The sequence below is a fragment of the Myxine glutinosa genome, chromosome 7, assembly GCF_964187855.1.
Source record: "Myxine glutinosa chromosome 7, kmMyxGlut1.1, whole genome shotgun sequence".
Lineage (NCBI taxonomy): Eukaryota > Metazoa > Chordata > Myxini > Myxiniformes > Myxinidae > Myxine > Myxine glutinosa.
Window position 1 is genome coordinate 40,717,333 of NC_136267.1, and position 13,641 is coordinate 40,730,973.

Below are 13,641 nucleotides of genomic sequence, written 5' to 3' on the forward strand. Positions count from 1 at the left end.
AACCATCAACGCAGTAATGATGACAAGTATGTATGACCCATCATGATAAAAATGGCATGATCATAAATAGCGGCAGAAAAAAGTTCACAATTTTTTTTTTTCACATCTTCAAGGTTAGTACAGAAAAGTTAAAATGATATGCTTAATCAACCGTGCGTTGTCAACTGGAAGGGATTCCTATAGGGGTTAGCATACTTTCATCAACTTCCGGGAGATAAAACCTGTCGTTTGAATTGTCTGTCAATGCAGACCGCCATTAGGCTTGACAAAGTCTAGTATTCCTCAGAAAAGATAAAGACAGATCAGTCAAATGTTTCTGAATAGCATCAAAGGTTACGTTCAGGTGAAAGGGTGTGAAATTTTGTAGCTGTATGTTCTTTTTTAGTAATGAAAAAAAACATAGGGGCAATAGTAATACCCCTGGTGCTCACGTGGTAGAATAAACAGTATACTGCATGACTAAAGGTATTTTAAACCAATTTCAATGATTGCAAGAAGACAGGGCAGCAAGTAGAATCATACTAACATAATCATAAGACTTTAAACAAACAAACAAACAATAAAATACCTATTTTGGGGGCAACCCCCCCTCCCACAACCCTGTATACCTCCTCAGACCCCAATTTTTCTAATACCTTGAACAAACATTGGTACATCACGCGTGCTGAAGGTTGTGGTGAAGTACCATTGAAATTGCGTGTGTAGTTTCTGAGAAGAGAGAAAATACCTATTTTGGGGGCAACACCCAAAGTAGACACCCAAAGGGGCAGATTTTTTTAATGCCGTGAACAAACTTTGGTACATCATGGGTGATGAAGGTTGTGGTCAAGTTTCATCGAAATTGTATGTGTGGTTTCAGAGAAGAAAGCAAATCTCTATTTTGGGAGGTCAAACCTGGATCCACTTTGACCCCCGGTAAGCCCCCTTAGACCCAGATTTTTTAAATGCCGTTAACAAACTTTAGTCACAACACAACATATATCACTTGTGCCAAGTTTGGTGACAATCCCTCCAGCGGTTTTGGAGACGAAGTTGCAAGTGTTTACGGACTGAGGGACTAACGGACGGACTGACGACGCGCCATCGCATAAGCTCCCCTAAACTTCGTTCCAGGTGAGCTAAAAACAAAAATCAAGGTAAGCACATGACAAAAAAACGGTCAGGTTCTAATCAAAATGTCTGCATATCGCTTAAGAAAAGAGGGTCTTACCAAGTTCACAAGGCTCGCAAGGACTTCCCCAGGCAGCACCCAATGTCGCACAGCACTCTGACTTCATAGTTCCACCATTAATGTTCACTTCACAACGATTGTCTAATATTTGCATCCAGCAGGTACCCTTCACACTATCTGCACCCAGAAACAAGTAGTTGGAATTGCAGAACAGAGGTGACAAGCCTGGCTCGTTACAACAGCCTCCTCTCCTCCCACACATTTCCTCCATGGTTCTGCTCATAGACACCACCCACTGGCCTTACTCACAAACAATGCCAACCAAAAGGACAAGACAATGATCAAAATGGCATGTCTTGTTGTCTACTGCAGGCAAGTGAAGCCACCCCTCCCTACTTCCCCTATATTGGAAGGGTAAATATATAACACCTGGTGCATGTTAACCACATAGTCCAGAATGAAGTCCACACGTCACTGCATTGTCGTTCTTCTGACATTCCCCACTAATGAGCATCACCTTTGTGTCCCGCAGTACAAATGTGCCCATCTACAAATCGACATTCATCGAGGAAAAGCAAAATAATAAAAATGCAAAAGATTATGCAACGTAATACATAAAACAGGAGAAGAAACACAGCCGGAAACATCATGAAGCATGATGAACACCTAATAAAACAGGAAGTATGATCAAAGTCAAAGACAGGTAATCAAAGACAGGCACCACGTCATATGATACACATTCGAGGAGGACGCATTAGTTTCATGAAGAACTGCATGATGGCGATAGAAGAATTTCAAGCATTTTGTGCTGCAGAACTCATACCGATACAGATGGTTCCAGTGTCGTCGACCTTCGTTCCGGTCGAACATTCGCACACAAAGGATCCGGCGGTGTTCTTGCAGTAACCGTTGACGCAAGGGTTGGCTTCACACTCGTTAACGTCTGCCGGTGGCGAAACCCAGAGAAGGAAGAGTAATTACATGAAGAACAATCATTTTTTGATTACGACACCATCTCGCCAGTAATCTCGGCAATGATATTTCACGTCCGATCGCCAAAACATCATTTTGATGAGCGCAAAATAAGCTTCTCTCTAATAAGACAAAATAAGACGGGTTTAACCCCTTCTCTCTAGTTGGTGACTCTGAGATGCTGACACTGAAGCTTGTGCATCTCAAAAACTCATGAATGGTATCTCGGCCATCAAGTGTCCGAACGCCACAAAATAGAGGTGTTACAAAATAGTCAAACTTTCTTCTCTAACTCTCGAGTCTCCATCTTGATATAATGCAGCACCCATACAGATAGATACAGATAGAGAGGGCACAATGTTATTCTCACCTTCACAGGTGTCTGTGTCTGGATTGAAAGAATAACCCTGTGGACATGAACAGCTGTAGCTCCCCGGGGTGTTACGACACAGGCCATTGTCGCATAGCAAGGGACTTCTGGCGCATTCATCAATATCTGGAGAAAATGACGAAAAGATCCAGAAAGGAAGAATTTAAATGAAGCTTCATTTCCTCGTTCAGCCTTTGAGGTTGTTATTTTTAACCTCCCCACCAACCCCTCTAGATCCCCCCCATTCCCGCCATGGCCCGCTCCATACCAATACACCTCCTTCCAGAGATATCGGCTTCATATCCAGTGTTGCATACACAGCGATACCCGCCGCGCAGGTTCTCGCACATGCCATTGGGACAGATGTCGGGATCCAATGAACACTCATTTATATCTGCCGGAATAATAGTTTACTTCATTGTAGGATTCTTATGGCAAGTAATGTGCAGGTACAACACAGCTTTATTGTATATTTGAACGAGGTCGCAATGGGAATTATAATTCCTGTTGCAGACTATAAAGTCACAAAGTACGTAGCTCTTGAACTTTTAGTGTCAGGTTAAGCGATATACAATCATGTTCACTGAAGGCCTAGACTCGTATCCTGAGACTTATGATGTTCCATTGAATATGCAATATACCTCGTCCATCCGCCGTAATTCCGACACCACTGCTGCACAGGGATTGAAACTCCGCTATGGCAAATAGGGAGCAGGGAAGAGGACTTGAGAAACACATATGTAATGTGACTTAACACAAGGTATCACATGGTTATTAAGGTGCAGATAAGGCCATTTCATGTATCACATCATGCTTGTTCCTATTCACATCAATGATGCCAACTGCAGGGAGTGCAAATTATACAGAAACCATGGAAACCTCCAAATAAACCTTTTCCGTGGAAACCAAGCCCTTCAAGATCATTGCATCATTGGAGTCTCCCGCAATGAAGCTGGGTCTATGCACTCTATCACTTTCACATTGCAGACAGGTCGGTGGTCTCACTGTCTTTTACCGCCTCATTTCTGGCCTTGCACCTTCTGCTCTTTCCATGCTCAGTCCCCTCCTCTCCCCTCCCCCTTGTGATGTACCTGCAGGGTGTACCCGGTCTGCCAGCAACCACCTTCTGGTGAAACTACCTAATTCCAACGTCGCTGCTCACCTCCATGCATAATTCGGTCTTTTTTTTACACCTGTGGAACCAACTTCCACATTCTCTTCAATGGAATTATTCCCTCCAGGGATTCACGAGAGCTGTTCAAAAACATCTCAGATCATCCCCTATCCAAAACCCATGATCTTTTCTACGCCCATTAACCCACCCCAAGCCCACCTCTTTTCAGGTTTCCATTTTTTTATTGCTGAGAATTTGGGCTGTGTCCATCTTGTCCACCCCATTTATCCTCCCCTAACCCTCATTCTTCCCCGCATCTCTTATTCCTGCAAGTCTCCCTCGATTTTGTCCCTCATCTCTACTCTTGGCGTGTTTCTCCACACTTTGTTATACTGTTCCTTTTGTTCTGTTACATTCTGATCCATTGTATGTTCTACCTTCTCCATGAACCTGGAAGTTGTGTATACTGTACACAGTTATTGCACCCGACCACAGAATTTTGCAAAGAGGTGCCAGCACAGAAGTGGCCTATTCACTTAGAGAGATATCACGGGATCTTCGACATCCACAACTGAAACGCAGATGGAATAGTCATCTTTACATTTGTGTTCAAAGAACAGCATGCTCAAAGATGCAACACCCCAAGATGCAGGGTTTAATTCGATTTGACCCTCTCAGGGATCCAGCTCACCCTAGAAAGCTCAATGGTGACCATGTACTATCAACTGAAGATGTCCTGCAAACCAAGTGGATATGCATATTTTTTGGAAAAAAAACCAAGTTGGAATTAAGGTTCAGTGATGGTTAATTCAAACAGGTGTACCAGAGTTTTTCCCAGGACATGGCCGACAAGGTTCTCCAAAGCTGTAATCTGTGTTGGCACAACAACACTCCGACTTTGTCACGGCTCCGGGGAAAGGACGCTGGCATACTCCCTTTTTGATGCCTCCATAGCATGTACTGCGCATGTGCGTGTCTGCGGTGGAAAAATGCACACGAGAAAAGCATTGTCGTGGAACTCTAGCAGGGTAGTCAGGTTGTCCAAACAATACACAATCGTCATTCGACATATTTTAGACAGCCCATACATGTTTAACTCTTCATCACGTCTGGCCAAAGCTAACATATGTGGCATCGACAAAGTGCGAATGCGTGGCACACCCACACACACGCGCCCATCCATGCTGATGACAAGGCCAGGTGAGCATTCACACTGGAAGGACCCTTCCGAGTTGACGCAGCGGCCATTCATGCAGATCCCCGGTGTGGAACACTCGTCTACATCTGTTGGCAAAAACAATCAAACAAAGGCACAAGTACAAAATCAAAGCCAACACGAACAGGTTTTAAAACCAAATCATCATCATGTTAAAACAGTGGGATTAACAAGAATGGAAAACAGCTCGGACAACTGCCAAGGTCCAAAAGAATCCTCGTCAAAGCCAGAAAAAAACATCAGTTTGTAGTTGAAAGGGCACAGAAAACTAAAAAGGATTAAAAAGAAAAAGGAACAGGAAAATTTTGGATGTTATCATAAGAATTATTGAGTCAGTGTGCGTTAGAAATGTGTAACAATGTGCATGCTTGTGTTTCCATCCTCTTCAAAGAGCAATTAGTGTTAAAGCGTGGGCGCTGCTTAAACAGGTGTAAAGAAAATGTAAATGTTAATTCCCTCACTATGATGCAACCTGAATCTGCACAGCTAGCAAATGATGCTTAAAAACGAAGCTTACATTGAGTGTGAGATTGTGGCAAACATCGAATTTATTTCACATATCTTTCTCCGGATCAAGTGTTTCACAGCCAAAGTTGCATTTTTATCTTTTGTATACAAAGTCCAGGCTCGTGGAAGAGCTATAACACTGGACAGAACAGAACACAGGGGAAAGTTGGGAAAAGTACCAACAATAGGGTAGACGGTAGAGGGACATATCAGAGGGACACTTTGAGGAAGAATGAGAATAAGCAAAGGAGGATACAGGGAGTGAACAAGCTGGATACAAGCTCAAACACAGCAAGAAGAGGTAGGGAAGAACTGGGGATGAAATACAATAATCTGGAAAGGAAGGAGTGGGTTTGGGTAGTGTTAACCGGGGTAGAAAAGATCATGAGTATGGATGGGGGATGACCTGAGGGGTGAACAGCCACCGTGAGGCACTGAAAGGGAAGAAAGGGACTGAACAGACAGAGCAAGTTGGACCCACAAGCGAGAGAAAAGAGGAACAAATGAGTGGAGGTGAGCAGCGAGCCAGGAGCTTTGGAGTTTCACCAAAAGGGAGTTCCTATCAGACTGTGTGTGCCCTGGTGTCACCAGATGTATATACTCTACTGCAAGGTGCAAATGTGCTCTTGTGTTTAATCACAAAATGCAACAAAAGCTCCTTGCAAATCTACAAAAAATAAAAACGATATCGCCTGAGTCTATAATATGATACCTGGAAACCGCTATTTTTAGTGTTTGTAGTTTAAGAAAAATATGGTTATTGTAATGATGTTTATATGAATCCCACACCGATGCAATATCGACCGCTTGGTGCAAGGACAAATCCTGGCTTGCAGATGCATTTGAAGCTGCCGTCTTCATTAATACACATGCCATTCAAACACATGTTGGTTGTTGCACACTCGTCCTGATCTGTGGAGAAAAACAATGCCATGTGATTATGTTTTGGGAAGGCCTCAATAACCTTCTACAGCAGTCCTACCTACTTCTTATTTTGCATCAACTTTGCTGTTCAATATAGTCCAACTGCTTAGCCAAAATGGTTATTTCAAGTATCAAAAAAGTAATTTTAGGTCCAGGTAAAGCGCATTTGGTTTGTGTTACGGATTCGTCACTTCCGGTGTTGTGGTTTTCATCCACTTGAAACATTTCTGGTTCTATGTATTATTATTATCATTGTTTGAAGGAAATAGCCATTATTATTGTCAAGAGGTAAAAAGGTTAATGTTAAATGAAACAGGAAACCGGATCGGGAATCGGAATATGAGGAAGAAGAGGAGAGGGAAGAAGGTGGGGAAAAAGTCAGACAAGAAGCGGGTCGCTTCAAGCTCCGGAGCGAGCGTTGTCGAACGAAAGTCGCGAGTGAACTTTGAGTTTCCTTGAAAGGAAGTCCTGTGATAGGTGTTATCACTGGGATTGATAAACCTGCATGGTCAGGTTTGGCGTTGGGATTCTGAAGAATCATCGCCGGGTCGTTGCGACGGGTCGTTGCGACTCAAGTATGAGCCGTCGGCAATTTTGACACTCGCGCTTTGCTCATCGCAAAAGGTCTTTGCTTCGCGTCAGCCTTTATCACCATTCAGTCGTCTATCTGGGATGTGTGTGTGCAACGCGGAGTTTGAAGATTAATTTGCGGTTCGCCGACGGTGAACCGTGAACGTTCATACCGGAAGGGTGCCTTTGGATTTCCAATTCCTCCTCGAGTTTGCCTTACGCGGTTTTGGACCACGTGACTTTTTGCGCCGCTTCGGCACCTACGCCTGTCTGCTGTTTTGGCGGTGTGACTGAGCCCTTCATCTGAACGGGGTTCGGGTTTCGATTCGATATCGCTCTGACGCTCGCCGGAGGGGATCACCTTGGAGCTATAGAGACATTGGGGAGTGTTCTTTTTCACTCACTTGGAGCACAGTGAGTTATCTTATCCTAGCTGATGGTACCATCATAAGATGTGTTGATTGTATTGTTGATTGCTATTATTGTTGTATCGTTATTCTTGTGTGATTTTTAATACAATATTTGTTTGTTGATAACCATTGGTGTGGTTTCAATATTAATTTTGGACACGGAATAACACATTTTTCTGCCGTGGCTCCTCTCGGGGCTCGGAGGTACACCGTGACCAGGGGGTCGGGGAGGAGCACGTAAGAGAAATTGGGGGCTCGTCCAATTGACTCGTGGGCTCGAAATTGGGTATTCGTCCGGGATTGACCCAGATTGAAATTGGGGGCTCGTACTGTGGAGAAATTGGGGGCTCGGCTTTGCTGATTAAATTCCCTAAATCTCGTACTGTGGATTAAATTCCCTAAATTTTGTCTGGGAAAGAATTCCCTAACATTCCCAAAATTCCCAAATTTTGAATTTTTTTCTAACAACCCTAACCTCCCACTTCATGTCATCCACATTTTCCAGAGCTCCACATTTTCTTGTTCCTCGGGTAACCAATCCAAGGCTACCTCTTTCCATGTTCCTTGTCCCACCAGAGATTCTATCATCAATGTCTGCATCTCTGCTTTCTTCATATTAACTCGGACCTCCAAGTTAAAATGTCTGGCCAATATCAAGAGTTCCGATTTTTTTAACGCTTGGAACTGTGCCTCACTAGGGGACGCCGCAAATGTTTCTGCGTCAAACACCATGGTGACTATCCGTTAGCACCTGTTAACCTTCACACAAAAATTTTCCAATTTTTGAAAAATTTCGTCGGCCTCCAAAGCGACGGTTTTGGACCACGACAACTCCGAATGCATTGGCAAATGTGAGAAATCGTCCTTGGAGGACAGAGCCTTGTGAGGGTTCCCATGCCAAAGTTACGGCGTCACAGAACGACCTTGTTCAAGAGGGTTACAAACCATTTATTTCAGAGGGGTTTGTGTCACTGGATGGAGACTTAACGAACCAGAGGCCTGTTAGGATATTGAGGGACACAGGAGCACATCAATCTTTGATGCTTGAGGGCATTTTGCCATTGTCAGAGAAGACGGCAACTGGTGTCAGTGTTCGTTTACAGGGGGTTGGTGGCTATGTTAAAGCCCCACTTCATGTCATCCATTTGCAGTCTGATTTGGTGTCAGGACCGGTCACCGTAGGTTTACAAGCCACTCTTCTTGTAGAGGGAGTATCTTTTGTTATCGGGAATGATTTGGCCGGTGGTCAAGTTTCTGGTAACCGATGTTTGTTGAAAAGCCTAGTGTGGAAAATAACACCGCACAGGTAGAGCAGGAGATTCCAGGTATCTTTCCATCCTGTACCGTGACTCGTGCTATGGGTAGGAAGTGCCCTGAAGAGAAGAGGAAGTACCCTGAAACTAAGTGTCAGCACACACAAGTCAGGGATGTAAGCAATGTTGGCAAGCTCTTTGTAGGTGGATTGGACTTCAAAACAAGGGAAGATGTTCTGGACTCTGTCTTCGGCAAATATGGACCGCTCTTGGAAGTGCTGCTGATAAAAGACAGGGAGACGCAAAAGTCAAGAGGATTTGGCTTTGTCACATTTGAAAACACAAAGGACGCCAAAGATGCAGAAAAGGATTTGAATGGCAAGGATTTGGATGGTCGGACCATAACAGTAGAGAAGGCAGGCCATAGGCGTCGAGGGGGCTACAGAGGAGGAAAATGTGGAGGTAGTTTCAGGGGTGCCTATGGCTCCCGGGGTGGGAGTAGTAGTTTTGGTGGTGGCCGCAGTCGATATTACTATGGAGGCTCCCAGAGTTACGGCAGCTCCCGAAGGGATGATTATCAGGGTAGTGGCTGAGAAGGAGACCGCTATTCACGTGACTGCAGCGACAAGCGGTCCAACCGTGATTATTATGAAAGTTAGGAAGAGTTGAAGCACTGAATGCTGCGGAACAGCCAAGCCAAGATTCCTACACGGATTAACCGTGAACGCCACGGTCCTAAAGGCGTCCATGTAGTGAACTTTCCTACATGGATTAACAGTGAACTCCACGTTCCTAAAGGCATCCATGTAGTGAACTTTCCTACACGGATTAACCGTGAACTCCACATTCCTGAAGGCGTCCATGTAGTGAATACTTCCAGGCCTCACCACCCAACCACCATGGAACCTGGCTCTCAGCTTGGCCTCCCGGAAAAAGTGCTATAGATTTGCTTGACTTTGGAGTTTTGATCACAACCCCTTAACCTTCATTCAAAAGAAACTAAAAATAAAAATCAGAGGTTGATGAGATGGAGTTTGGCTTTGCAGGAGTTCAACTGGGAAATTGAGCATGTAAAGGGCAGGGACAATGTCGTTGCTGATGCTTTGTCCAGAGTGAATTAACTTTGGAAATCTCTGTAGGTTGTTTGAAGTTTTGTTGCTTTATTTTTGGGGAATATTGATTATCGTTGCTCACGGGAATTGATGATTTGGGTGTAAGTTTACTTTTGTTTGTTGGGAGAGTTTTGCCTACAAAGAACGTTTTCACTATGTTCAAACTTTATTTCTTGAGGGGGGGAAGTGTTACGGATTCGTCACTTCTGGTGTTGTGGTTTTCATCCACTTGAATCATTTCTGGTTCTATGTATTATTATTATTATTGTTTGAGGGAAATAGCCATTATTATTGTCAAAAGGTAAAAAGGTTAATGTTAAATGAAACAGGAAACCGGATCGGGAACCGGAAGAGGAGGAAGAAGAGGAGAGAGAAGAAGGCGGGGAAAAAGTCGGACAAGAAGCGGGTCGCTTCAAGCTCCGGAGCGAGTGTTGTCGAACGAAAGTCGCGAGTGAACTTTGAGTTTCCTTGAAAGGAAGTCCTACGATAGGTGTTATCACTGGGATTGATAAACCTGCATGGTCAGGTTTGGCGTTGAGATTCTGAAGAATCATCGCCGGGTCTTTGCGACTCAAGTACGAGCCGTCGGCCATTTTGACACTCGCGCTTTGCTCATCGCAAAAGGTCTTTGCTTCGCGTCAGCCTTTTTCACCATTCAGTCATTTATATGGGATGTGTGTGTGCAACGCGGAGTTTGAAGATTAATTTGCGGTTCGCCGACGGTGAACCGTGGACGTTCATACCGGGACGGCGCCTTTGCATTTCCCATTCCTCCTCGAGTTTGCCTTATGCGGTTTTGGACCACGTGACTTTTTGCGCCGCTTCGGCCACCTACGCCTGTCTGCTGTTTTGGCGGTGTGACTGAGCCCGTCATCTGAACGGGGTTCGGGTTTCGATTCGATATTGCTCTGACGCTCGCTGGAGGGGATCACCTTGGAGCTATAGAGACATTGGGGAGTGTTCTTTTTCACTCACTTGGAGCACAGTGAGTTATCTTATCCTAGCTGATGGTACCATCATAAGATGTGTTGATTGTATTGTTGATTGCTATTATTGTTGTATCGTTATTCTTGTGTGATTTTTAATACAATATTTGTTTGTTGATAACCATTGGTGTGGTTTCAATATTAATTTTTGACATGGAATAACACATTTTTCTGCCGTGGCTCCTCTCGGGGCTCGGAGGTACACCGTGACCAGGGGGTCGGGGAGGAGCACGTAACATTTGTCATGCTTGTATCACGTCCACATTATGCACATGCACTCCCACACAGCTTGTGCAGGAAATGCTAATTATATGGTTAACCTCTAGCAGAAATTTTGGCCTGGATACCGGCACACTATCACCTACTAAAGGAACCATGGGATCCCTTAAACCGACAACCATAGGATCCTTAATATCGGACCCAGTGGCATAATAATCAGTGTCAGATCAGACCGGATGGCATAATAGTGTCAATGATTTTTTTTAAACACTTAGCATTTTAAAAGGATAGAGCACAGAAAACAACCATAGGTTGGCAACCATTGTACAAGCTCCTTGGGCCTCATGGTCTCCTCCTGTGTTGAAGTGCCTTGTAAGGGAACTCATATTGTAACTTTAACGCAGACATGACAGCTTGCTTTACATTCCCATTCGAAAGATGGTATGCTGCACCCTTCAACAACCCCCCCCCCCCCCCCCCACCCTCAGTGAGGGTTTAGCAAAGTGAATCAACTGCATTTTGGGATCAAACTCATTGAGCATCCTAATAACTTTGATATCCATCAATTTACAAAGGGGAGCAGCTGAGAAGTCCTCACCAACACAGTTCTTTCCATCAGACATGAGTTCAAAACCAGCGTTACAGATGCATTGGAAACTTCCATCAGTGTTGGCACAGCGCCCCTTACTGCACAGCTGCCCATTTTGGATGCATTCATCGATGTCTGCAAAGGCAACACCACAAACATGTGGCAACACGACAATCAATAGAGTTTGGATGAACTTTTGCTGAATCAAAGTCGACTTCACACCTGCCATAATAATGTCACACCAAAAGGGCAGGTAATAAAAAATAAACCAGGAAGTGCCTGAACCGATTTACTATTCTCACTAACCCGGCCCCTCCGTCTCCCTGCAGTATTGTCTTGTCATGCGAACTGTTTTGTCTGCATGTTACTTGTCTGCCTGCTGCCCTCCACGCTGCTTGTCACTTCATCAACCTGACATTATTTGCCACGCAGATATTTTCTGAGCCTAGGCTTCTGAGTAAATAAACTTGGATTTATCTTTTTGCCAGCTGTGTCTCTGTAATGTTAAAATTGTGAAAAATTCCATAAGGGCAATTAGATTCATCTGAATATGAGAGCAGCACTATGTGAAGTCGCAAGGCCAGCGGAAGATACCTGACAAGCCATGCGCTCGAAACTTCAGAAATATAGTCAACTAAGTGATGTTCCTAAAATTTCCATTTATATTTTTCAAATCTAGGTTTGCTTGCTGATTATTAACCCTCAAATTCCTCCTCAACGTTACTATTTGACGATTTGAAAGCCTCTCAACATCATAATCACCAGCATCAATGTACCTTACTCTATACAGTGTCAATTTTCCCAAGGCAGTCTCTTGGGAATGGTTAAAATCCTGGATGGGTCACTACTCTGATGGAGGACACACTACTGAGTGTGCAGGAATTTGAAATTTAGTCGAGGTGCCGACGATAACTAGTCGACTCTTTGCGAAGGACACCAACGTCCTCAAAAGTCCACAATCTTTATGAATCATTAACATCCATAAACTAGAGAGTTTGCAGCAAACATTATCCCACGCTGTTTTGAGAAACAAGGCCATGGGCGGGGTCTACGAGCGGCAAATTTGATTGGTCGTGATGATGTAAAAGGCCGTAATACTTTGTCCAAGTATTGCTAAACGGAAGGGGTTTGAAAGTGTCAAAAAGGCGATTTGTGCTCTACATTATTCAAGTATATAACTCAATTGAAATAAAATTGATATTTTAAAAGTCATAGAAAAAAATCTGGAAGTTTACCGCCATTGATGCAGTGTCTTTTATACCTCCTTATTTAACGCGTTACATTAGATATTTGTGCCTGTTTGTGTCCTTTATGATGTCCCTAAAAACAGTACGTTTACTGTTTGGAATGATTTTCAATTTTGTTTGACTACTAGACAAGCACACAGGATAAAATAAATATTATCCCACTCCTCTCTGCATGTGCGATTGGGACAAAATCAGAGCTATAGTAATGCTAAGCTCCAGGTTCGTTTTTCAATTCATGTTCAAAATACAACATTCAATTCAAATCAAGTTGTTCCTCAATCATAAACTGGCGTTTTTTTAGTTTCTAAATGTTGGAGAATCCAGGCACAGAATGTATAGCCCTCATCGAGGCTGGACCTGAAATAAAAGAGAAGAAAAGCGTATGGTGTTTGTTTGCAACAAAGAGAGATTGAATCTAGTCCGGTAGCTATAGTTTGAGTGAGACAGAAAGTAAGACCAGCAATCCTGACGCGGAGAGTGTAAGATGGTCCCGGGCACCACTTTAACGCTCCTGAGTCAGGACGGTAGTACTACCCTAGGCGGTTGATGTCTACAACCTACTACCTAAAATATGTGTGTGTGTTTGCAGACGGACAGACAGAAAAGTGAACAAATTGCTTAACCCTGATTTTCACTTAGCGTGCGTGCAGTAATGAATGCTAGCAGACAGAACACATAGTTTGACGTCCATCCGAGGGACAACACACATATTGATGAATTGCCATCCCTATATGAGAAAAATCAGGATAAGAGTTTATAGGTGGGTCGGGATTCAAACCTAGGTCAGAGAGCTCAGAGACTAGTGTGTATACTCTGAGGCAATCCTGCCACTCTGACGGCTTTTCTTTTGCCAATTACAAGGAAACCTATATTTACTCCCACCAGGGAGTAATGCATTCACTCGTGTCCGTGTGTGTGTGTGTGTGTGTTCGTGAACAAGATATCTGGAAAAGTTCTGAACGGATTTGGATGAAAGTTGGT

The 13,641-nt window shown here is 43.8% G+C and overlaps 1 protein-coding gene across 1 annotated transcript in view; it reads right to left on the reverse strand.

Moving 5' to 3' along the window:
- LOC144893056 (fibrillin-2-like) overlaps positions 1 to 13,641 on the reverse strand; it is a 46,553-nt gene that overhangs the window by 2,286 nt on the left and 30,626 nt on the right. Inside the window, exons 4-11 of the mRNA XM_078782677.1 lie at positions 11,423 to 11,548; positions 6,140 to 6,262; positions 4,789 to 4,911; positions 4,451 to 4,603; positions 2,782 to 2,907; positions 2,514 to 2,639; positions 1,995 to 2,114; positions 1,211 to 1,348 (exon numbers count right to left, since the gene is read on the reverse strand). Of these exons, the coding sequence (XP_078638803.1) occupies positions 1,211 to 1,348; positions 1,995 to 2,114; positions 2,514 to 2,639; positions 2,782 to 2,907; positions 4,451 to 4,603; positions 4,789 to 4,911; positions 6,140 to 6,262; positions 11,423 to 11,548 (1,035 nt within the window). The remainder of the gene's footprint in view (positions 1 to 1,210; positions 1,349 to 1,994; positions 2,115 to 2,513; positions 2,640 to 2,781; positions 2,908 to 4,450; positions 4,604 to 4,788; positions 4,912 to 6,139; positions 6,263 to 11,422; positions 11,549 to 13,641) is intronic.